Source organism: Astatotilapia calliptera, chromosome 11 (assembly GCF_900246225.1).
Source record: "Astatotilapia calliptera chromosome 11, fAstCal1.2, whole genome shotgun sequence".
NCBI lineage: Eukaryota > Metazoa > Chordata > Actinopteri > Cichliformes > Cichlidae > Astatotilapia > Astatotilapia calliptera.
In genome coordinates, this window is record NC_039312.1 from 29,489,765 (window position 1) to 29,516,722 (window position 26,958).

The 26,958-nt window shown below is 36.5% G+C and overlaps 2 protein-coding genes across 2 annotated transcripts; both read left to right on the forward strand.

The window, feature by feature from the left end:
- The first annotated feature begins 5,969 nt into the window (after positions 1–5,969).
- On the forward strand, positions 5,970–14,037 carry LOC113032063 (cathepsin S-like). Its single transcript, XM_026184719.1, has 8 exons — positions 5,970–6,043; positions 7,649–7,764; positions 7,890–8,012; positions 9,772–9,924; positions 11,360–11,584; positions 12,765–12,930; positions 13,117–13,219; positions 13,877–14,037. The coding sequence occupies exons 1-8, from the start codon at positions 6,025–6,027 to the stop codon at positions 13,974–13,976; spliced, it is 1,005 nt and encodes a 334-aa protein (XP_026040504.1). The 5' UTR covers positions 5,970–6,024; the 3' UTR covers positions 13,977–14,037.
- A 7,056-nt stretch (positions 14,038–21,093) lies between these two features.
- Positions 21,094–25,852, forward strand: LOC113032064 (cathepsin K-like). Its single transcript, XM_026184721.1, has 5 exons — positions 21,094–21,192; positions 23,840–23,956; positions 24,909–25,074; positions 25,458–25,566; positions 25,753–25,852. The coding sequence occupies exons 2-5, from the start codon at positions 23,882–23,884 to the stop codon at positions 25,850–25,852; spliced, it is 450 nt and encodes a 149-aa protein (XP_026040506.1). The 5' UTR covers positions 21,094–21,192; positions 23,840–23,881.
- The last annotated feature ends 1,106 nt before the right edge of the window (positions 25,853–26,958 follow it).

The window sequence follows — 26,958 nt, forward strand, 5'->3', positions numbered from 1 at the left end:
GACCTTGTTTATAGGTAATTTCATTGTTTGATCACGTTAAAATGTTCCTAATTTATGTTTAAAAGCACTTGAAAAAGGCAAAATCCCATATAAAATTAGGGCAACAAACTGCATTGTCATTAATGAAAATAACCGTATTTTTATGAGAAAGTTATTTTCTGTTATTGTATGGTATTATTTTGGCACCCCAGCTGCTGGAATATCACTGTTTTTTTGGATTTTTTTCTTACAGTGTGAGATCCATCACACCGAACAATATTTTTTGTTTGATGATAGTTTTCTCCTGTTTTTCGTAGTTAGGGAGGCAAGTTGCTGTCATTTGGTTTGATTAGGTAAGTTTGGTGAATACTCGAGATAGGCTCCTTTGGTTTGTTGTTTTGTTTTGTTGTTGTTTAGGTCCACCCCAAAGCTATAATCAGCTCCTCGTTTGTGTCAAATAACCTAACGAATCAATATATTGTAAATAAATCATTATCAAACTTTACCAATTGCGTGATGTGGCTGCTTGGCTCTGATGAAGATGGCTCACCCTTACGTTGTGGTCTGGCCACCCCTAGACAGGCCATAACAGCTGCGTCAAGGTTTGACATGTTGTGCATCCAAAGATTTGGAAGACTTTTCCACACACCTTGGTTATAATTACTGATTTTTTTGAGTTACTTTTCCTTCCTATAATATCAATGGATATTTTCAAATTTTGAACAGCAGGTTATCTTGACCTGTCTATGTGCCTAAATGCAGTGAGTGGCTGCCATGGCACTGGTTGATAATCAGTCATTGTTTTAATGAGTGGTTTAACAGGTATATAAAGTGGCTGTTGTGTTTATATTTATAATTTAATTATTCTACTAAATGTGCAATATTTCTATATCTTTTGAAGTAAGGAACACCATCACCCCAACATTAACCCCCATGACTGTTTTCATGTAGGAAAATGAGTGACGTTTGTATTTTTTAGGCCATAGTTGGCACCACAAGGAGTTTGCATTAATGATTATTATTTATATGGTGCTGAATTACTCTATAAAAGCATGTAGTGCCATGAAACCATTGCTTGAACTTATATGTTCATGACTGAAATGCATGATTTGGTTTGTTCCTCTTTCAGTTTTCTGTGTTCATCCAACAGCAGACAACGTACTGACCTCATGATCTTTCATTTACAGCTGACAGGTCGAATATTTATTTTGACCTTCACTTCTTTCCAGAACCACTTATTCCTGTAACTGCAGAATTAACTTCCAAGATTTTTAATGACCTTCCTGACCTTTCTGATTAGTTTCAATGAATTAAATATAAAATTCTAATAAGTGGATTGCCATAATATCATTTTCCATTCTCCAAGTTTCCATTTCCATATTTCTAACCCTCAGAGAAAACTGTCATTTGCACACAGGATAGTCTTATAGTAAGGTTAATATGGGTAGCTACAGCTAAAATTATGATTTTATGCCATTCTGAGGCAATAGAATATAATAGAATATTAGAATATTAGTCACTGAGATCAAATGAAAACTCAAAGGAAATATTGTTGGAAATAATTTTGTCAGCTTGGTCGAATTTGTACACTGAAAAAAAGGGACTGGCCATCTCTTGGATTTATGTAAGCATCTTGCATGTATTTAACACAATTACCTCATGTTTTAAAGATAAATGTAACTATATAGTGTAAAAACTACATGATATGCAGAAAGGGTGTATTAAATTGTTCATATCATGTTCAGGTGAAGTAAGTCAATAAGATAGCAACGTTAAATCTCGTGAAACCACGCGTGATTTCATCTCGCGGGCTTTGGATCGTGGTTCAAAAAAGGCATCCATCTCAGTCAAGTCGAGTAGCCAACTCTACGTTTTTGGTATGTCTTGATTTTTTGAATTAATATTTACCATATTTCAGCCAAATGTAGTTAAACGTCTAGAGTGTCGCCATGTAACATGCTAAAAAAGAGCCGTTAGCTTATTTGCTGTTTTATCTGTTATCAAAGAATTGGCGCTTTTTCATTTGAATTTGTCTTTGGCACAAGAGCCGTAATATCACATTAAACCTAATTATGAGGCACTCATAACATAATTTGGTTTTCTGTGTGAATAGATTTGCCAACTGACTCTTCAGTTACATTGTGTATTTACTGCACCGTGGTGTTAGTGAGATTTTGGACATTGAACAGCTTTAGCTAATATCATTAGCGGCATTATGCTAGCTTACATCCCTACCCCTCCTGCCCTCACCTGCTGTCCTTTTGTTTTTGTTTTTGTTTTTGTTGATGCACATTGAGAGACCACATCTATTCTGCATTTCACCAGGAGTCAGCTGATGGATTGTGGGTTCAAGGTGTTATGGTAAGAAAGTATATTCTATTTTCGCTTAAGGTTTCTGTAACTTAATTATAATAGGTTTTGTATAATTATTAGGTGCATGCATACACAAATAGACCACCCTATTAAAACAACTGAGAAATCCAAAATCTGCCATAGGTTTAACTTATACCTGTATGTATTGTCAGAAAGGTGATTACTGGACTCACATTAATGCACACTTGAACTAAAATGAGGTTGTAACTTGTGGGTTCTTGGGTTGCAAATCAGAAACAAACATCTTTGGATTTTTTTTAATCCCATAAGATCTGGAAACACAGTTTTTATTCAACAAAACATTACTGATTAACCAAGCACAGTGCCTGCTGTTATTTCAAAATAATTTTATGTCATTTCAGATGAAATGCAGCATTCCAGTGCATCCCAACCATGCCTTTACAGTCAAGGTTTCTGACGGAGCTGAGTTTCTCTCTGACAGTCTGCTGAAAGTATTTGCAAAGTGATTGGGGGAACAGGGCACAAAGCTAAAGGATGTAGCTGCCATTATGACAGTAAGAACTTTAAAATTCTTTAACTACAAAGTGTATATGTATTGCATTAGGTCAGTAAAAGATTTTTATGCTGCATCCATTGAAACAGTCAACTATTACCTGTGAGTACTGATTCCACTGAAAGGATGCCATTCTTTTTTGTCATGCATTTACTGGCCCACTGAGAAAAAATTATCTTTTTTTAAAAATAAATGTTCTGGAAACTATATATCCATAAAGTTGATGTCAAACAGGAACTTTTGATATTGCTTTGTAGATGCTGGTGTTGCATGTTGACTGGTTTAAAAAGTCAAGAGTTTTTGTCTGGGATCATTTTCTTCTGTGCTACTGAAAAGTTCACAAATCTCTGTTTTCTTTGTTATAATACTTTAGGATGACATTAATGCTCAAAGGGAGTCTCATCAAAGTGCTCCGCATCTGTGTGAAAGACAATTGCAACATCTTGGTGCAGGAGTTCATGGTGAGTGTTTTATGAGTAGATTGTGGCTTTGCAACATTTAAAAATGCATTTAGTTATCCACTTGATCCTCATTGGACTGGTTAGGACCAGTAGTCCTCTTTAATAATTTGAAGTTCACATGAGGCCTAGTAGTGAACTCGGCCGCCGGCCCTTGAGGCCCCACCCCTGTATTAGGGGTCACATCAGTGTGAAAAAACTTTAAATTTGTCATTCTAGTGAACAAAGAAAAATCCCACCAATATTTACATTAGCTTTTGTTTGAAAAAAAAAAAAAAAGACCAACTGACCAACAGCTAACCAAATTGTGGGGCTGAAAGTCTAAATTCTAACATCTTCTGAGTGACATAACCTGGATTTCTGATGGGCCGGTGTCTTTCTAACAAAAACTAATGTAAAGCATTTGAAATTATTATGTTTTTCACCCTCTCTTAGAAACTCTGTTAGACCATGAATGGCAGCATGGCAGGCCACTCTTTGGCTATAGCTATTTACTATGTTGCTTGCATTGGTTTAAATTACTCTAACATTAGAACTGGTAGATTCAAAAGAGATGAGCTTAAAAAGGAATCTTAAAGAAATGTTTTGTGTTTAACCAGGACTTGACTGAGGCCACTGCACAGATTGAGAAAACCACAATGAACATCTGTCTCCAGAGATGCACCAGGCAATGACTTTTCTGATGTTGTTCTTCAAGATCTGGATAACGTGAACTTTGCAGTAGCCATGCTGTTTGGACCTTTTTTATTCCTTCAACATGAGTTACCCATCACAACTCTGCTACACTTTTGAGGTGATTCAAAGGGTGGTAATGGAGTTGGATGCAACTCAGCTCTCAAGAAAAGCTCACAACTAAGACAAAACTGCTCCTGCAACGAAGCTCACTGTTATGCATGTGAGGTGACCAGCTCTAGGTGAGAGGACATTTAAATCTCACACTTGTTCTGCTGCATTTTTGAAGCTCAATTCCAGGAACAGATCGCAGGGTTCATTTTTATATACTCTGCAACTGCCATGAGGACAAGCTGTTTTTGTTGTTGTTGTTTGTTTTTCCTTTTGCTCTGTACAAGTTCTCTGTTTGTCTGTTTGGCAGCATTTTTCAATTTCTCTTTGTATTTTTTCTTTCTTTTACTAGTGAAGAGATGTAGCGTGAACAGTTATACAGTCTAAATATCCCATATGGGTCGTGTGAAATGGTATTTTCAGTTTCATTCAGTTGAAGTAAAGAACGTTGAATATTTCTAAGTGTGCTGTTTTGAACCAAGATGTCACAGTATGATCAGTGCTGTAATTTTTGACAGTCACTGTATCAATGTTATTTTTGCGTCTCTTGAATAAAGGTTTTGACCTGCAAGTGCTAATTTCTTTAGTTATTGGGGTAAAATGGGTAATGTTAATAGGAAGGTGTTTGCCAATTCAGTAACCTAATTTAATGTTAATGGAAACTAACATTTCCTCAAATTGTTTAGTTATAATTGTTGTTTAACTGAATCTTGACGTCAGAGGCCTTAAATAGAATGTTTTGTATTGTCCTGTAACATTTTTCAAAAGAAACAGTCCAATTTCTTTGCTGTGATTGATTCCAGAGAACACGGAAGAACTGACATTATTTAACTGTTGGTTTATATAGATTCAGTAGAGGAGTAATGTCAGTTTAATTCTTTACCTACTGTCAATGCAGTGAAATTAGACATGTTGTTTTTAAAGGTTACTGGTGGATGCCAGCAACCATCTTGGAAGAGAACAATACAATCTGTTATAAGGCCTCCATTTGAAAATTGTGTATTTGATACTAGAATATAATAACAAAATGTAATTTGAAGATAACATGTAGTATTTAAGTGACCAAGTAGTATTGGGTAAAAGTTATTGAATGGTGTTGGGATAAAGTGAAAAAATTGTGAAGGATTAAAATATTCCAAGAGCTCAAATTACTTCATCAAAACATGTTTAAGTCACATTTTATCAACACAAATTGCACAGGTTTATTGAACATGAATAAATTGTGTTAATTTAACTCAATTGTTTAAGTTGCTGCCAAAGCAAAACATCTGTGTGCAACAAATGTCCACCATTGAATTAAGTAAATCCAACAACATATTTTTTTCAGTGTAATTTCAAGAAAGGAATTCTGGCATATGAAACATGACTGTGAGATACCTTCTTTGACAAAGCGATGTGCTTCTGTTGTGTTTATTCTGAACTTTAATCTTGCCTCTGCCATACTAATATAAAACAGAAACACAACTCTCAGTCTAATAAGAAGCTAAACTAAAACATAAAATAATAACGAGGAAACCCCAATCTGGAAATAAACCCAACTACACTGAACTAAAGATAAATAACTTAATAAATTAAAACTAAAAAACTTGATTGCTCCTAGGGTGTAATGAAAATGCTAAATGTGGGAAGTAAGACACTTTTAATGTGCAATAAAATGCTGAGTGTGTGTACTTGTCATACTTTCCGAAAATGTGCAATTCTGTGGTTCAAGTTTTTGGGAAAACCTCTGAATAAGTGGTTTTTGTTTACCTTCTGTTTCATGTCTTATGCGTTCAACTATTCCTTTCCTGCACTGTGAGGCAAACGGTGTAGCTTTTACTTTCGAAAGAGGAAGAACTGCGAGAGAACATGTGACACTTTGCTCATAAATAATAGCAACAAGGAAACGCAGTCAGACTGAATTTCCGCGCAGCAAAGATGAGTCCGACTAATCAAGGCAAGTGAAACACTTTCCAGTAATACTTTAACAGCTTTAGTAGAAATATTAATGGCTGGTAAAACAAAAAGGCGGACATCGTCCCATAAAAAGCTTCATAATTTAGTTTACTTTCGTTTTTGTAGCTTTCAAAGACTTTTCTTTGTTCAGGCCGCAGGTGTGTTCAACGATAGAAGTACATTGTAACCTTGTTATAATGTCATCACAGTGAAGTAAAGTGTTTCTATAATGTTAAATAATTGCAGAAAAAGAAATCGTCCAAACACACTCGGTGTATTTTTAGTATATCCTTATGTAATTACACCATTGACAGGAAGGCTGTGCTGTACAACTACGCTGTAGCATTTGTTTAGTAAAACAATTTGAAAGTAATATAAAACCGGAATTCTTCGTTTTTGTATTTGTATTTATGAAACTGACAACAAAACGAAGCGGAAAAAAGAGCCAGTCAAAGTGCTTTTGGGGTAAAAGTCCAAGTAAAAATTGAATAGATCGCTTACTTAAATCGTATACATTAGTATGAGAAGCCTGATGAGTTATAAATTCTGGTTAAAAAATATTATATATATCATATTACATTTAGGTTCTACACTGAGGGTATTGTGTGTGTTGTTTGAAGAGGGTCCTTTCCCCAGCTGGGAACTGTACCAGGTGGAGCTTCATATTCATGGATGTACTTCTTGCTTGTTCATAAGTTTCACTTCAGGCCTTGTGACTGTGGCGTCATTTTGAAAATTTTGCACAGCCTTAAATATGTGGAAGTTATACTTGAGACTTCTCTTAACACTCAGAGACTAAAGACAAAGTGGTCAGTGCAAAAAGCTGTTTTTTAAAAAGTGACTTTTGCTATGTAGATAAGGCCAATGAGCCACCTCAGTATAAAACCCCTGGAGACAACATCAGCACCAATTATAATCTGGTAACATGCTTGAACACTCAGTTCAAACAGAAGTGTTCAGTGGAATCACTTCACTGTCTTTAGTTTTGTATATTTGCTCTTAGTCATTGTAAGAAAACTGAGCAAACACTCTCCCTTTTTGTATTTTGAGGCCTGTTTGTTGATTCTTGTATGCCTTTTTCAGCTTGTTGCCAGCCCTTCTGATAACAAGTGACGTAAACCAATATTTACAATCATGTTTTTCCGCGTTCTGACTGAGAAGCAGATCAAGACAGTGAAATTGTGAAAAAAAGGCCTTTTAATTTGGGAAAAATTACCATGTATGAATCTAGGAAAATAGTTGTGGCTTCTGTTAACCTTTTAGAGTAAATGTTGGATTTTAATAAGAAGAATTAAATATCAGGGGCTCTCATAAACAAGTTCAGTTGTGCTCATATTTCACTAAACGCCTATTCTTTGTTTTGATTTCCATCTTTTTGTTGTTTTCTTTTTGTCAACATGTAACACAACTCTGAAAATATTTTGGCCTGTGTCGTGCCAGAGTCTCTATGTGTGGTTTTTATGAAACTAAGGTCTGTTTCTGACTGGAAACTTGAGCTCTTTGCCAGGCAGGTTGTTTTCTCAGTGTGTTAGTGAGCATCAGTCTCATCAAAGGTCAGGTGACATCCTGTCTTCTCGTGTCATCGTCTATGTTTGTGTGTTTGCAGGCCTGCTGTTGCTGCTCATCTCCCTGTGTGCCGGGGCAGCAGCCATGTTTGAATCCACACTGGACGCACACTGGGAGCTGTGGAAGAAGACACATGGGAAGAGCTACAAAAATGATGTATGTGACAAAAAGTAGTAATAAATATTTTTTTAAAGTGTTATATTTGTATGGACAAACTCTGCACAAGGCTTATAATTAACTTATATGGCATTTTCACCTCATCTGCTCTTTCTTTATGTGAGGTGGAGAATGCTCACCGCCGGGAGCTGTGGGAGAATAACCTGAAGATGATTACCGTGCACAACCTGGAGGCCTCAATGGGACTTCACACCTATGAACTGGGCATGAATCACATGGGAGACCTGGTGAGACACTCTCTTGCTTCATTAATGTTTTTGACTTATGATATTTTTTATTCAATAATGGTGATTGTATTAATGATGTTGAAAAGGTCAACAGGATCAAAGCTGATCCGTATTGAAGAGTAGCTGGGTGTGTGATGGATGATAGATTACTGGCAGAAAACTGAGGCTACAAGTGGCTCAAAAGTCTTTGTGTTCAGGCCCAACAGAGTTATGTCAAAACACTTGACCATCATTTTCCACATAAAACCTCCACAGTAATGCTGGCTCAAAACCTCATGCCACAGTTATATGATCAGTTTCCACCTGCCCCTCAAAATACTTTTTTTCACTTCCTGCGTTTACATCTACACTTCTGCAGCTCACATTTTTAGCTTCTGTAGAAGCACCCTTTCTTCCCTTGTTGCCTTCTCTCATGTTTAAGCTAATGAATGAGAAACTAGAAGTTTACATCAAGAAATATCTCGAGCTTTATGACCCAAAAATTAAGTCTGGTGAGATGGAGCTCTGGAAAATTATTCTTGAGGTGAAAAGTCTACACTGTTAAAAAAAAAAAAAATCCTAGAAAAACAGTAATATTCCTGCAGCTGGGGCGCCAAAGTAATAACATACAATAACAGAAAATAACTTTCTCATAAAAATACAGTTATTTTCAGTAATGATAATACAGTTTGTTGCCCTAATTTTACATGGGATTTTGCCTTTCTCAAGTGCTTTTAAACATTAAATTAGGAACATTTTAATGTGATCAAACAATGAAATTACCTATAAACAAGGTCAATGAATGTGGCAATATGAATAATAATACTTAAATGTACAGAAACATACTGTTAACAGTTGGTTTAAATAATAATGGATTGCATACCCTGGGACAGACTGAGAGAGGCGAGGCTGCCATATCGCACCATCTGGCCATCACCAGTAGGTGAAGAGTCTTGACCAAGGACACAATGACCAAGAGTGTCCGAGCCGGGGCTTGAACCAGCAACCTTGTGATTACAAGGCGAACTGCCAACGCTTGAGCCACGATGGCCCTAAGTAGCAATAATAGTAATAATTATTTTATGTAAACAACGTTTATAGGAATCATGTTATATATTTTGCCATAGCATTACATTTGAATTCAACAGTTCAATCCTTCAAATAACGGACAAATATCTGTGCAATCATGATACATTTGTGAATGTATTTTAACAATCATATTTAGATTGTACAGACAAAAAACAAGAAAGTTCTGTTTTATTACATTACGGTGATTTTACGTTAATTTACATTTGAAATGTGAAATCACAGTCTTTTTATGTAAATTTAATGATATTCTAGAAGAACAGAACGAAACTGTAAAATACAAGTAAAATACTTTTATATTAGGACTTGTTCTTACAGTGTAGCTTAAATCAAAAAGACAGCCACCATGGCCTTTTGTTGTCTTGCAACATGTTTGGTCTTCCTGTTGACATATCCTGTTAGTGCTTGGAGCAGCACTTGATGCACCACAATGTTTTTACAGCTCCAGTTGCCTGCAGCTTGGTTAGTAGTTGGATTAGATGCAAAGTTTGATTATGAAATTAAACATTAAAATGGCTCTAATGAAGTCAGGGAGATTATAACATATAAATATTGCATAGGGGAGATTTATATGAAAAATTAAAGCTTTTAGAAAGTTTATAAAGCACATTGAAGTTGAAAACTTTGATAACTGTCTGCCAGCTGTGACTGGCTTTTGTTTCTTATTTCATCATTGCCATTTTCTTTCTCATAGACAGAAGAAGAGATCATGCAGTTTTTTGCCAGTCTCACTCCTCCCACTGACATCCAGAGGGCGCCGTCTCCCTTTGCAGGGGCATCAGGTTCTGGTATACCAGACACCATGGACTGGAGAGAGAAGGGTTGTGTCACCAAAGTCAAGATGCAGGTAAAAAGAAAAGAAAAGAAGAGGGCATTTAAATCAATGTATATGTATTAGTGCTGCTGAGAGGAGCAAAAACATTTGATGTCTCATAGCCACACAGGCAGTAGTGTCAACATATCCCCCATTCATCCTGTTCCTTATTCTTTGAAAAGGTTCATGTTTACACAGGATGTCATTACCACAGTTGCTAGTTTAGCAATTATTTGGTCACATCCATTTGTCTTGGTGCAAAGAAGGTGGGTAGCACAGTCTTACAGGGTTTTTTTTTAACCTAGATACTTTCAAAACTGTCTCGTTATCTTAGTTTTTGGATGATTAATATACAAAAATGAAGGTGAAATAAGGAAATATATGTCTTAATGTTCTGCCTTTTCTTTCTGTATGTAAATAGTCCATTCCAAAGCTTCACTTTATTTGTCTCTAGAAACGTTTAGTGCTAAAATATGCATTACTTTAGGGTATTTTAAATCCATATGACTTTCTGTGCTGAAATTGCTTTGCGTGGAGTCTAAGGGGAAAAATCATAAAGATAAAAATAATAATTTTAAAAGAAAGAAACAGATTTTGATGCCCAATTTATTATTAACTTGTGTTGTGCAGATGAATATCATTTAACCAGAGACACACACATATTGATTTTGGCATTGCTTCTGTTCTGTGCAACAGGGTAAATGTAACTGACCAAAAAACATTCTCATTTAATCACTTGAGTTCTTTAACCTCCTACACCCTGCTGGACCCTTGCTTCACCAACACCTCTACAAACGCCTGTTGAGCTGCCAAACACAGAAATGTGTGAAATGATGCACAAGGAATTTATTCTATTTCTGTCTGATGTAGTGACAAGCTACAGGAACATTGTTGAAGGGGGATTTTTCACTCTGTCTTTATTTATTATTATATCAATGAATTGTATATATTAAATCAAAATCAAGATGGATTTCTTTATGGATTTCTAAGAAGTGTGGAAAGAGACCAGAAAGGAAAACTCAAGCAACAGAACAAATATAAAGAACACCTTTGTTGCCAGACCAGTGTGTTTCAGCTTGTTTATTTTGTCACAGCTACAAGTGCAGTCAGATGTGTAATTTGGGGTCAAAGTTTTACAACCATAATTCCAAGGGTGTTGGGATGCTGTGTAAAATACCTTTTGCTAGTTAGTCTAATTATTTTCAAAATTTTCGTTGCCTCCATCCCAACATTTTTGAGACATCTTTTGCTGCCATGAAATTCAAAATCGAATTCATATTTGTCATGAAATTGTAAAGTGTCTCAGTTTCAACATTTATGGGATTTGCAAATCACTGCAGGACTTTTTTTTTGTAGTTGGTATTGTTAAAAAGTGCATCAGTGCTATTAAGATGGACATTTAGAGGAATACTGAGAATATAAGCATATTTGTATTTTAGATCCTATGGGTTTGTTTTTTTTATCTTAGGGTGCTTGTGGGTCTTGCTGGGCCTTCAGTGCTGCAGGGGCCCTGGAAGGCCAGTTAGCCAAGAGTACAGGAAAGCTGGTGGATCTCAGTCCTCAAAACCTGGTGGATTGTTCCGGCAAATATGGCAACCACGGCTGCAACGGAGGCTTCATGACCCGAGCTTTCCAGTATGTCATCGACAACCACGGAATCGACTCTGATGCTTCATACCCATATACAGGACGTGTAAGTAAACACACAACCTTTTTGTGGCCCTATAAGCACACTTTTGTGCTAAAAGAACATACCTACGTACTTAACTGATGTTTTCAGCTATAATATTAGTGATAGGTGAATGTTCATAAGGTAAAACCAAAACATCTGACTCCATTATTTACAGTAAAAATTGAGTAGACAGGAGCAAAGCTACTTTATTTTTTATTTAATCTAAGGAATGTTACTATTTTTTAATATGTTTATATAATGTTAGTTTATGTTGTCTTTGTCTAATTTTCAATTTTCAATTTAAATATTGTGTTTAAATGATTTTCAGTCATCATATTCTGTTTTATTTTTGTTGTTCATACAATGTGAACAAAGTTTTGCAAAAAAAATAATAAACACAGGACTCTAACACAAGCTTTACAAAACCCTGTATGAGACACCTAGGTGGGTGTATAAACACCAGCAAGAAGTTGAGTCTGATCCTTCAGGCTGTAGACAGCAACACTCACACTGTGGTCAGCTGTTAACGTCTCTTTGGAGCAACAATAAATTAATCGGAGCGGACAACATGTTTGTCCTCCAGGCTTTATGTAGTTCGCTGTTGTTTGTGTGGAGGAGGCCAGTTCTGAGACGATTCAGCAGACTGTTCCAGCCTCACGGGGGTGGCGATGTTTTTAATTTTAGAAAAAGATATTTGAAAAAGCAACTTTTTGATGTTAAATATTCTATAAGCATAGTGACCAAAAATATTCAATATGGACATGACAATATGTGTGTATTTTGAAAAAATCTTTAGGTTTAGTTTTGTCCTGAAGTACAAATTATGAAACCACTGACTTTCTCTTTTATGAGTGAGGTGCAGTTCAGTCAAGGGAGAGCCTGTTTTCCAGTGTCTGGTGACTAAAGGGGTGGTTTAAAAAAAAAAACTGCAGCTCATAATCCAAAATAATCCACAACTTTGCCAAAGTATCATTCATATGTAAAATGTCACATTAGAATGGGCAAGTAGAGCAAGCTCAAGGACTGCTCTGCTGGTTGGTGTCACTTCTAGTGGTATGAGGTCCCATCTCCCAGTTTGTTCAGTTCTGTCTAAGGCCTGCCTTGTATGTTTTTAATAAACAAGAATAATTTAAGATTTTTATTTTTTAATTTTTTTTCCTGACTGCATCAGATCCTTTAACATTTTGTCCTTTAACTTCAGGATGATCAGTGCCACTACAACCCAGCAACCCGTGCTGCCAACTGCTCCAGTTACCAGTTTCTGCCTGAAGGGGACGAGAACGCTCTGAAGCAGGGTCTTGCTACCATTGGACCCATTTCAGTGGCAATTGATGCTAGGCGGCCCAGATTTAGTTTCTATAGAAGTGGTAAGATACACTTCGTCAGGTGTCAAGTGTACTCTTGTCTATTAATATGGAAAAATAGTTTTGAGAAGTTTGGAGGAATGAAGATGTTTCGAGAAAAGCTTGAATTAATAAAACTTTCTTGGAAATTATTGTTTTTAGCTTTTTGGAATGTTACAATGAGATTGGTAATTCTTCTTATCATTTCAGGAGTGTATAATGACCCATCATGCACACAAGAGGTGAATCACGGTGTGTTGGCAGTGGGCTACGGTACTCTGAATGGACAAGACTACTGGCTCGTAAAGAACAGGTGAGACATTTTCACTCCACTGATTTCTTTGGAATCTGGGTTATATATACAAAGTGATTTTATAGACAGGGCTTCTATTGTCTTCCACTATCTGTTCACTTATGTGGTGCATTCTGGGAGGACTCTACAAGACAAACAGGAAATGAAAGAGAGAAGTCAGCGCTTTTTAGGAAAGTACATATCATTAATAACATGCAAAGACTGATTGTTACATTCTGTTCAGACTTTCAGTTTTTGCTGACAGGACTAAAGTGGATTTCTTTAAATTATATATATTTTTAAACTTAAGCAATAACTCTCCAGACTGTTGGGCTGCGATATACCAGTTGGCCTCCATCATTAAATTAAAGTTTAATCAAACATTAGTTATTCCATGGAAACATCAAGACTTCAAAAGAATACAGCCAATCAAAAGTTTGAACATACCCATGTATATAAGTTTCCTATCCGTATTAATAATTAACCATGCACTGCACCTAGTTAAATGTAAAGAAGAAGAAGAAGAAGAAGAAGAAAGACAGCTTTGTTAATGTTTATTCATAGATTAAAACAAAGCAACCAGCTGCTGAATGACATGTGGAGTTTTAAAAACAGTTCAATTTCACCGATGAGCTATTATTTCATAATGATTTTTTTTTTTTTTATTTTACTCTCCAGCTGGGGAACAACCTTCGGAGATCAGGGATACATCCGGATGGCACGCAACACAGGCAACCAGTGTGGCATCGCTTTGTATCCCTGCTACCCCGTCATGTAACTACAGTGTGCACTGAAATTAAATTCTTGCAAAAAAAAAATAAAAAATTCATATATGATGACCCTTTTTTATATGATCACCTCGAAGCTGTAGTTTTTTTTATCTTCAAAAACTACAGCTTCAAACTAATGCCTTTTGGTACTTCTCTTGAGAAATGATATCTTGAGGAGGAAGCATTATATTTTCTTTGGCTTGTGACATTGTGGAAATGCTAATGTTTCTATCTCTGTGTGTGAGTGCTTGTTTAAGAGTCTTTTTTGTATGTTTTTTTTCTTCTGACCCTCTTCTCAAAGCTCAAGCTGCTTTCCGAAAAAGTCTCCTTAAAAGTCAAGATTCAGCAATTTCATTAAAAGATTTCATTTTTATAAGTTAGTGAGAAATATTTATCCCCAATGTTTACTGTGGTTATCCAGTGTTGGGAAGGTTACTTTTAAAATGTATTCCACTACGAATTACAGAATACATGAAAATGTATTTTGTAACGTATTCTTTTACGTTACTCAATGAGAGTAACGTATTTTGAATACTTTGGATTACTTAATATATTATCATGCTTTTTACAACTACATGAATGTACTATTGCTAGTGATTTATTACTATTACTGAAGGTTATTCACCATACCAAAACCAACAGGATTTTTACATTTTAATATAAAATGAGTATCAGTAGGATGGACATGTATGTCGTATAGAAAACAATTCTGCGCGTATATAAAACAGCTCTGTGGCTCCGAACCGTAAAAAAGGGTCCTCTGGCTAATACGGTGGGTTCCGTGTCGGCTCATAGCTGAAAAATAGCTTTACTTTGTTGTCTGGGTCAACTTTGCTAGCGAGAGACAGAGAGAGGCGTTGAAAGGCTGCTCCAATGGAACTTACTGTTTCGGAGGAAAACACAAACACAGTGTACAGTCGAGTCTTAATAGCGTACTTACAAATGGGCTCCTCAGGCATTCTTTTTGGCTGCAATGGTTATTATTATATTTAGATGCTTCCAGCTCCCGTTTCTGGTCGGTGAATCTCGTACTTTTCACCTCTTTTTCTCCCTCCTCGCGCTCACAGACACATTCCACCGGCGTGGAATTCCCAAAAATAGAGATGGCATAGCCTAACATATGAAACAGAAAAATACCGCAGTGTAATCCATTCATTTCAACAAAGTAACTGTATTCTGAATACTACCTTTTTAAACGGTAATTGTAACGGAATACAGTTACTCGTATTTTGTATTTTAAATACGTAACGGCGGTACATGTATTCCATTACACTCCAACACTGTGGCTATTATTAACTACTAAATCAGGGGTAACCAGAAGTACAGACGTCTGTCCAAGGCTACAAGGTTTCATTAAAAATATGTTTATATCTATTGTAAAAAGCTGTGACTTTACCGGATGTTTAGCGCCTGACAATTGTATATTTTTTGACTGCTGCTTTGTTGTTGATACTGATATTATGTAACCTGACTCAATATAAAAATAAAACATTGTCCGAAAATCTGGTTCCTTATTCACAAAATAATGGACACGGAATTATAATATGTAAATTTATAGATGTTATGGTGATAGGTCTGTTACTGAGCATTTATGTTTTTGGACTTCTGGCCTTGTTTTCTTACGATGGTAGCGATTTATGTTTCTTAGTCCTTTTCTGGTATTATTTAGTTTCCCGGTTTAATCATTTAGATTTCTGGTTCTTAATTACTTTGAGTTAGTTCCCTTTTGTTCCCTCTCGTTTGCCTTTGTGTATCTTTATTATGTGAGTCTCCCTTTGTCCCTCGTCAGATCCTTGTCATGTTCATCATCCGTCATGTTTCAGGTCTCAGGTTTCCTTGTTCCAGGTACCTTGTGTTTAGTTTTCGTTGGTTTAATCTTAGTCTCCCTTTTGCTTTGGTTGTATTTTGTGCAGTCAAAAATAAAAAGCTCACTTTCATTTTTGACTGCAGTCCAGTACCGTGTCTTTAGTCTGCATTTGGGTCCACACTCTGTCCACTCTCCACACAGTCTGCCATCACAGACCTGACAAAGGGGGGGATATGTATGTATGTAAATATGCCTGGGAGGTTGAGGGTTTTAACTGACCAGGTACTGAATTGTGCATGTTATACAGCATTTTTGTTAAACAAAAAGGACGTTTAAAAAGAAGAGTTGGTTTCGTGAGGGTGTTTTCTTGTTGTTGGATCAAATAAAAAATAAATCAGATTTCAGAGCAGTTACTGGTGCTGGAGTTGGTCCTTAAAACCCACATATCTTTCCTGCTAACACCTTGAACAAGGTCAGAATAAAGTCAACAGACTGCAGTGTTGGGTTACAAATGAGTCATTTTTAATTTTTTTAGTGCAACATCACAACAAACAATTTTCACATGAGGTATTCAAAGGGATTTTCTTTAGTTGTTGATACAAAATGTCCCACCATGATTGACGTTTAAAGTTTTGTATATCTTTTTTTAAAGCCTTTGGTTGGTTAGCCACATTCATTAGCAAGGCAAGTTTATTTATATAGCACAATTCAACCACAAGGTGATTCAAAGTGGTTTACAGAGACATTAAAAAACAAAAACGAATAAAAAGCATGATTTAAAATTGATTTAAAAAAAACAGTAGATAAAATCAGAACAGCAGATGAAATCAGTAGTTAAAATGTAAGCTTTGAAATTTAAGCTTAAAAGTGTGGATTTGGTGTTTTACTCAAATGCAGCTGAGAATAGGTGAGTCTTCAACCTGGATTTAAGTAAACTAAGCAAATTTCAGCTGATCTGAGGCTTTCTGGGAGTTTGTTCCACATATATGGAGCATAAAAGCTGAATGCAGCTTCTCCGTGGCTGGTTCTGACTCTGGGAACTGATAAAAAAAAAAACGATCCAGATGACCTGAGGGATCCGGAAGGTTCATAGTGGGTCAGGAGGTCACTGATGTATTTTGGTACTAAACCATTCAGAGCTTTATAGACCAGCATCAGAACTTTAAAGTCTATCCTCTGACGGACAGGCAGGCAGTGTAAAGACCTCAGAGCTGGACTGTAGTAAGTCTAACACATGGACAAGAATGGCACAATAAAGCATGGTGGGTCGAGTCAAGCTGGGGAAAGTTAGACTCAGTCAGATATTTCCCACAGCCTTTCCAGTTTAAAGCTTTTTGTATGGATCTTATTAATTTCTACTTACAACAGTGGGATTGAACAGTATTTCAGCTACACTAAACATTTTGAAAAGAACAGGTGGGAGGGACACAACAGTTCCCCTGTTTGTCACGGTGCTGGGTCGGTGACCCAGTGTTTTGAGTTTCTTGTGTCTCTAAATTTTTGTATTTTTATCTTACTTCTCTTTGTTGCCCCAGTTTATTCTTTAGTCTAGTGTCTTAGTTTGGCTTTCTTGTATTCTCTTTAGTTTTCTAAGTATTTAGTAGCTGCCCTCCATGTCTCCTTGTTGTTGTTTTCTGTGTTTCTTAGTGCTGTCTCCCCTAGTCAAGTCTGTGTCTGTTACATTTCCTGTTTTACTTTGAAGGTCTGTGTCCTACGTGAATGTACTGAGTTTCGCTTCCTTTGGGTCTGGTTATGTCCAATTTCTCTCAGCTGTGCTCCCCTTCTGTGTCTCATTCCCCTCGTTATTTCCCAGTGTATTTAAGCCCTGTGTTTCTCTGTGTTAGTGTTGAGATCTCTCATATGCTGTGTGTGGTTCTCCTTGTGTTTCCTGGTGTACCTTACATTTAGATTTTCCCAGTTTAATATTGTCTTATTTGTGATCTGTTTTCCAGCAATAAAGCTGTGCTTTTTGAGTTTATTCCCTGTGTGCCCGTGAGCAGGGGCGGATCTAGAGAAATTTTCTTAGGGTGGCAAAGAAATCAACCCCCCACATATGCAGGTGGTTACATATGGTTAAAATGATTCAAATGCACTAAGTATACACGTTTTTCGTATAAATATAGTCTATAACTTAATTATTGTCTGTAGCCCACATAATTACACACTTTAGTTACATAAAACATGTGAGTTTTGATGTTATGTACTGTATAGCCTGTATATTAAATAATATGTAGCCCAATCCAGAAAGCTACACAACATGGGGCGGTTCATTTACAAACACAAGTCTAATTTAAGTTTCACACTGTTTTTTGTTAGAAAACAATCACATTGTTAGATGCTTAAATTACACAAAATGTCAGAAATGCACTGTCATGAACAAAAATTTAAACCTAATTTTTCATCATTTGTTGGATTAACCCACTGAGGCCTGAAATACAACCGGCCATTTTTGACTCCTTTTGAGTTTACGTTTGTTTCATTTTATTTTTTTCCCCTTGCCTTGTTTGGTATCATTCTTTTCAGCTCAACTGAATTTTGTTGTTTTTTTCACTGACATACTGCATTTGTACTACAATTACTATTAATAGTACTATTACTGATCTGAAATCACACAAAGAACTTAAAATCCTAGTAGTATTTTTTACTGTAAAAAAAACCCAGACATTTTGAGTAAATTTTTATAACTTGAAATGCAAATATAAAATGTACATTTTCTAAACATATACAACTATTTATCTAAAAATGCAGACAATACACCTGCTGTTTGTTTTGTTTTTTCATTTTCTACAACCATTTAAAAATATTACTAAAACTAAAATGAGAGAACAATCAGGTTTCGCAATAAGATGCCCCACAAATGATGTGTGCCAGTAAAAAATAAGTTTGTCCACCAGAAGACAGAGGAGAACGGCACAGGGATAAACCTGCAGGCCTGACAACAGGAGGTGTATCACTCCGCTGGTTTTCTACTTGGTGACAGTGTTTACCTTTCAAATGTGCCTTTGTGACATTCATTAGTGCCCTCACTGACACACAAAACAAAACGACTACACAACAGAACAGCTACACAAGTCAACACAACACACTAAGTATACACTCCACACGTCACAAATCTCCCACATCTAAAAACTCTCTCTCTCGCTCTCTCTCTCACTCGCTCTGTCTCGCTGCCATTACTGTCACTGTCACTCCCAAAACTTTTCCCTCTTCCTAAACAACCAAATCCCACATGTTGACTTTTTTTTAATTCGTCCACATGGTACATTTTTCTACCGATAGGAAAGAGGTGGCTTTTTTTCCTTTCTTTACTGTTTTCACGCTGTCCTTAGAAAACGCTTAAAACACACACACAAAAACGTGACGACAGTATTTAGAAAAAGCATGGCTTATATATATTATCATAACTCTGGATTTACTGGCCTGTAATTAAAATTTAAAAACTTTGAAGTCCGAACTTTCAGTGTGGGCTGAAATAGAGACTCAGCGTGGCTGCAGCTTTTTGCTATGTCAGCTTAAAATTGTCATGGAGGTGGAGGTGCAGCGTGTCCGTGGACCACATGGTTAATAACACTCACCTTCCTTCCATTTCCAGAGTGTAACATCCAACCACCTGTGTAAAATTGAAAAGACTGACTTCACAATTTGTGAAGATTTTTTTTTTTTTTTTACTGTAAACTCAAAAAAAAGATTCAGAAAAACTTGGAAAAAAGCTTGAATCTTTGCAGCATTTATTTAAACATTTAAAGACGTAACCAGTCCCACTTAATGCTCAGATCAACACTAAAAGTAACAGGCTGTTCTCATGGTTAATTGACTTGGTAACAAAGGCCTTCATTATTAGATGTAATTGGTTGTTAAGAGCAAATTAAAAAAAACATTTATGTAAACAACATTCATCTGGTGGAATTGGTGACTATATTTGTATGAATGTATTTCAACAGTTTGGATGACTGAATGTGTAAAGCGCTTTAGGGTCCTTAGGAACTAGTAAAGCGCTATACAAATACAGGCCATTCACAGGCCAGATAATATAAATTAGTAAAACATACATTCTTTGAGGGATTGTGTGTTACGTTGTCTCCCCCTGGCGGATGTATTTGAACACACAGCCATAAACAGGATTTTTTTATTTTTTTTTAGCTCTTGCTTTGGTTCCTTTGGTTCATGAATTATGCAGCAAACTGGTTGCAGTCTCTGCATAGTAACAGCTCTGCTGCTTCATCCTGAGCTCCTTTTATGATGACTGAATTCTGTTTCTGATGTTTTCTTCAGTTCAGGCAAATTTCTGTTATCGCAGAGCTCAAAGCCACAAACAACATTCAGCGATCTGATTTAAGATTTACAAAGTTTTTAATTGGGGCATCTGCATCTCTAAGCAGCAGACTGACGTGGAGCATTAGAGGTGTGAAGACTCAGATATTTCAAAATGAAGGCCAAGAAAAGAAAATAATAAGCTAATAAATGTTCGTCTGATTAGGGAATGAGACACACTTTAAAACCAAATGTATGTTTACATGTAAGTGTTTCAGAGCTATAAGCATTAATCTAGTTTATTACATCATGCACTCCTCCAGGGAGGTTGTTCATAACATACAGGGAAGGGATCTGTACCTTTTCAGGCACAGAAGCATTAGTTACACCCAACACATGTTAACAAGAATAACCTTTTCATTTAAATTCAACATAAACGTTCATCTATATTACAGCAAGTCCCTGTTTCCTGGGTGAAAGCCAAACACGATGGCGGTGTCAGTGATTCATTAGCGCTGGATGTGTCAGTCCAGACCTGTAAAAAAGACCATTTCTCACTGTGTGTCATTAACACTGTTTCAACATTACTGAACACCACAAACTGCCCAGCAGCTGATTCTATTTACAACCCAAATTCACAGCAGTTACAGAATTTCGATCAGCAAACAGAAATGGCTTTCTTTCATTGTCAATGTGGTCACAGTCTGCCTCCCGGTGGACAGACAGGAGAAGACACAGCATTTGCTGTGATGTTGATTTAATCTGTTTAACTTGATTCTCTTTAATATGATAAATCTTGATGAAAAAAACAGGCTCTCTGCAAATGGTTTGCTTAAACAATAATGCCTATCAGAACAGCTGGGTATTTATTTCCTTACAATGTGCACATTTATTCCTGTTTCCTACCAACTCTGGTCTGGTCTGGGTTTCTTACATTTCTGCTGATTATAGCTTCCATGTCGGCTTAGTTTCCTCTTACTGTTGTCAGCAACAGTCCAGTCATAGTGGTATGTACATATCAAACTAAACCTCTTACTCACCAGTCTTTCTTTGACCCCTGACAGGGCTCCTGTGGCTCCTGCTGGGCCTTTAGCTCTGCCGGGGCCCTTGAGGGGCAGTTGGCCAAGCAGACCGGGCAGCTCGTTGACCTCAGTCCTCAGAACCTGGTGGACTGTGTTACAGAGAACGACGGCTGTGGAGGAGGCTACATGACCAATGCCTTCCAGTATGTGAAGGAAAATGGAGGTATTGACTCTGAAGTGGCCTACCCATATGTTGGACAGGTGAGCAACCCACTCTGCCAAACACACAACTAAACTTGAAGTAGCTTATTAATCTGAGCCTTTCACTTCAGTTCATTTCATGTCGTGAGTGCCACATCCTCTATAAACTAAGCACTTATATTTTAATATCACTGGGTGCTTGAACACATAAAGGCAAGATGGACCAAAACAGTCAGGCAAGTTTTTTTTTCCAAGTAATAAATAAGTATAATTTAGTTGGTGTTTGTTCTTTTTTAAATTATCTTCCAGTACTTCCAGTACTTAAGATAAGCTAGAAGTGTGTTCTGTGAAGGCACTCTTACAAAGAAGCTTTGCAGACTTTTCACAAAAACCTAGTTGTTATAAATAATACCCAGTAATCAGTGGTACCTTGTGAATCTTGTGACAGAAGAGTCACAAGGTACCAAAACTTGCATAGCAAGTATTTTGATTATTAATTTATACTACAATTATTAATTTGTTTTTATTGTCGGTTAATCAGTAATAACCATTGGATTAAAATCAGTGTCGGGCAAGTTACTTTGAAAAAGTAATTAATTATAGTTACTAGTTACTTCTTCAAAAGAGTAACTGAGTTAGTAACTGAGTTACAAGATTCTAAAAGTAATTAATTACTTGAAAAATAACTATTGCGTTACTTTAAAAAAAAAATGTTTAACCCTCTGGGCTCCAGTGTATAATTGGCCTTTTTTAACCACTTTTGATTTTACCTCTACATTTAACCTTTAAAAACTATGTACTTTGCCTTGTTTGGTATCATTCTTTTCAGCACAACCTCACGTTTCTGAATTTACAGTTATGCTTTCATTTTGACATAAAAATGATCTAAATCAGACAAAAAACATAAAATCCGAGTAGAAAAAGTTATATTTTTTAACAATCGCAAACATGTTTATTGAATCATATTTCATAACTTTAAATGCAAATATAAATTGTCAATTTTAATGTTATATGCACAAATCTTTTCAAACAACAAAGTTATTTGCAGCTATTTACATTTTACCCTCTTTTTTTATAACAATTTCAAACTATTTATATAACAATCAGGTGTTCTGCATTCAATACGTATGTACTCACTCTCTCTGTTTTTCTGCTGTCTCTCCCTCTCCCCCCCCCCCCTCCCCCCCCTCTCCCTCTCTCAAAACTTCTCCTAAACAACCAAATGTCATGTTGCCATATCATTTTTTGATTGGTCGACATGGCACATTTTTCCACCAACACAAAAGGGCGTTTTTGTTTTTGTTTTGTTTTTTGTTTTGTTTTTTAATTTTTTGCTCAAAAGCATGTCCCGGCTTCCTCCGGTCAGATGCGTGGAGGCAAGCCAGTTGACAGAGCTGTTACTGGAGGTTCGTATTGGCAAACACTTGCTTTCCCGTTCTAATGCATTATTTTAACAACCACTATAACTTTATGTGACTTAGACACCGACTACTGTGAGCAAGAGCCGCATAGTGTTGTCATACACCGAACAGAACGGAATTGGTGAGTTTGAACTTTGGACTGTTGTGGTGCTAGCAGCTGACGCTAATTGGATTGTTTTGAGTTGACTAATATTTGTTGGATAACAAATGTTTTGAAGCTATACAATCTGTATATAGCAGTTGAACTATTTTTTGTTAAATTCTTATTGATAAAATATACTGTTTATTTAATTATTTATCTATCTATAAATTGTGTACACAGGAACAAGAATAACTTAATGTATTTAGCTCAACTGGCTGATATTTTCATATTCTTGTGATTTCTTATTGGCCATGTTTATTTGATGCAGGCCAGGTGACCCTTTTTGGGTTTAAAAAAGGATGAAAAAAAAAAAAAAAAGGATGGCCAGCCAATGAACGGCAAGGAGCAGAAGTCGTTCTGCATTGAAGCTTCCACTTCCACTGGTCTGGTAGGAAGTTATCAAAGATTATCCAATCACACTGATTTCCACATTCATACACACCATTCCCCCGTTTATGGACAATAGTGCTTGGATATCTCTAATGCACACTGCATAAATAAAATTCATAGATAAAATCCATGGACTTTCTCCCTTTCAGAGTGGATCAGTGTTTTTGATGTTGATGTGTGTTATTTATAGGGGAACATTTTTTTGTTGATTTGAGAATCTATATTGCTTGATAAAAGGTATAGGATTATTTAATTGTCTTTATACACCCCAATTGGGTATGTTTGATTAATTGCACCGCTGCAGCTGGAGTGCTTATTGAAGTTTTCCCTTTTCTTTCCTTGTTATTTTCCTTTGGTTTTGGTTAAATACATGGTACCTGCAAAAGCATTTTGTGTTGTGTGTGTGTGTATTTATTAGTTACTGCCCATGAGCTCCAGTAGCAATTCCTAAATCTTTTGACTAATAATAACCCAATATTTCACTTAATACCTAGCATGTATTCATTCATTAGCGCCACTGTGTGTCAGTACACTGACACACAGTAGAAATTGAAAATCTTTAATATCAAGAATTGACACTTTTAAAATCGGCAACAAACGGTTTTAGCAGCTCGTTGACCTCAGTCCTCAGAACCTGGTGGACTGTGTTACAGAGAACGACGGCTGTGGAGGAGGCTACATGACCAATGCCTTCCAGTATGTGAATGAAAATGGAGGTATTGACTCTGAAGCGGCCTACCCATATGTTGGACAGGTGAGCAACCCACTCTGCCAAACACACAACTAAACTTGAAGTAGCTTATTAATCTGAGCCTTTCACTTCAGTTCGTTTCATGTCGTGAGTGCCACATCCTCTATAAACTAAGCACTTATATTTTAATATCACTGGGTGCTTGAACACATAAAAGCAAGATGGTCCAAAGCAGTCAAGCGGGGTTTTTTAAGTAATAAACAAGTATAATTTAGTTGGTGTTTGTTGTTTTTTAAATGAGTGATTGCCCCACCTCTTCCAGTACTTAAGATAAGCTCGAAGTTGTTCTGGTAAGGCACTCTTACAAAGAAGCTTTGCATAAAAAGTCTTTTAACCTAGTTGTTATAAATAATACCCAGTAATCAGCTGTTAGCTGCAGATGCATAGATGGTGAAGAGGTTCTCACTTGGCTGTGAGGGTGTCACATTTGTCCCCTTCACACGCTTCACCAACAACATGCAACGAGGAAGAAAATATTTCATTTTGACAGTAAAGTAGCTGCAAACATCTTACCAGAGGGAGGTGATTCAGCAGAAATGATGAAGTGGAAACTCTCCCACAGAGTGAGCATAGTTTCCTCTTTAGTCATTTGGTAATATGAGAAGGAAGTACATCTGCTCGGTAATGATAAAAATCTGCCGTCTCTCTATTGTTTGGCTAGTTGGAATTGCACCAAACACATCATGTGATATAACATGTGACAGAAGAGTCACAAGGTACTAAAACCTTGCATAGCAAGTATTTTGACTATTGATTTTATACAGCAATTATTAACTTTCTTTTATTGTCGGTTAATCAGTAATAACCATTGGATTAAAATTCGATATTCTACCTAAATATGATTATACTGTGAGGTAAGGACATGAAAAGTAGCATCTTAAATATCAAGAATTGACACTTTTAAAATCGGCAACAAACGCTTTTAGCATTTTCTCCTCCTTTGTCTTGCCTGCAGGATCAGACCTGCCGCTACAATGCATCAGGCATGGCAGCCCAGTGCAAAGGCTACAAGGAGATCCCAGTGGGTAATGAGCGCGCGCTGGCTGTTGCACTCTACAAAGTTGGTCCAGTGTCTGTGGGCATCGATGCACAACAGAGCAGCTTCCAGTTCTACAAGCATGGTATATGAACATATGAACTTCTCATATGTCTGGTCAAATGAAATTGTTACCTGCACCTACTTCATATAAGGGAAGGAAAGTGTGTGGAATAAAATCCTAGAATTTAAGGGCCTGTTTAGTCAGGATTTCTTCATTAAATATGAATTAAATAAACTAAACATGGAGTTCACACCTTCATTTTGAGCAATAAACTTTAAATTAGGCAGCAGTAAAATTTAGTTATAATGGTCTGTATAAGCTAGTAAAACAATTAAACATAATAACACATCAACAGCTTTCTGGTTATATTCAACATTAAAAAGTGTGCGAGGTACATCGTTTATCCACTGTTCACTAATGCAGCTCACTCTTTTTTTCTCTCTCTCTCTCTGTTGTGAACCCAGGTGTTTACTACGATCCCAACTGTAACAAAGATGACGTCAATCATGCCGTACTGGCAGTAGGCTATGGAGTGAACACCAAGGGGAAGAAGTACTGGATTGTAAAGAACAGGTGGGACATGTCACTTGTCTGAATGGCATCAGGTGGCTCAAATGTCCACTAAAATTAAGTGTTGGTTGTTTGTTGATTTGTTTTCATGTCATCTGTCAAAATGATAAGCTGAAATGCTGTTTGACTCCTGGTGATATTTCATTTTCTCCGTCATTTCCAAGTCCATCTTTTGTCTTTTCTTCACAGCTGGGGTGAGGAATGGGGCAACAAGGGATACATCTTGATGGCACATAACCGTGGCAATGTCTGCGGCATCACCAACCTCGCTAGCTACCCCATCGTGTGAACAGACTAGGGAATGGGCTTTGCTTAGACTACTATAAGACGAATATACACTTAAGCATTTACTCTGAACACCCCACCCCTAGACCGGCCATAACAGCTGCTTGACATGTTGTGCATTCAAAGATTTGGAAGACTTTTCTACACACCTTGGTTATGATTACTGATTTTTTTGAGTTACTGTTTCCTTCCTATAATATCAATGGATATTTTCACATTTTGAACTTCAGCAGGTTGTTTTGACCTGTCTATGTGCCTAAATGTAATGAGTGGCTGCCATTGGATTGGCTGATAATCAGTCATTGTTTTAATGAGTGGTTTAACAGGTATATAAAGTGGCTGTTGTGTTTATATTTATAATTTAATTATTCTACTAAGTGTGCAATATTTCTATATTTTTTGAAGTAAGGAACACCATCACTCCAACACTAACTCCATGACTATTTTCATGTAGGAAAATGAGTGACGTTTGTATTTTTTCGGCCATAGTTGGCACCACAAGGAGTTTGCATTAATGATTATTATTTATATGGTGCTGAATTACTCTATAAAAGCATGTAGTGCCATGAAACCATTGCTTGAACTTATATGTTCATGACTGAAATGCATGATTTGGTTTGTTCCTCTTTCAGTGTTCTGTGTTCATCCAACAGCAGACAACGTACTGACCTCATGATCTTTCATTTACAGCTGACAGGTCAAATATTTATTTTGACTTTCTGTAACTGCAGAATTAACTTCCAAGATTTTTAATGACCTTCCTGACCTTTCTGATTAGTTTCAATGAATTAAATATAAAATTCTAATAAGTAAATTGCCATAATATAATTTTCCATTCTCCAAGTTTTCCATTTCCATATTTCTAACCCTCAGAGAAAACTGTCATTTGCACACATGATAGTCTCATAGTTAATATGGGTAGCTACAGCTAAAATTATGATTTTATGCCATTCTGTACAAAACTCACAAGATCAAATGAAAACTCAAAGGAAATATTGTTGGAAATAACTTTGTCAGCTTGGTCGAATTTGTAATTTCAAGAAAGGAATTCTGGCATATGAAACATGACTGTGAGATACCTTCTTTGACAAAACGATGTGCTTCTGTTAT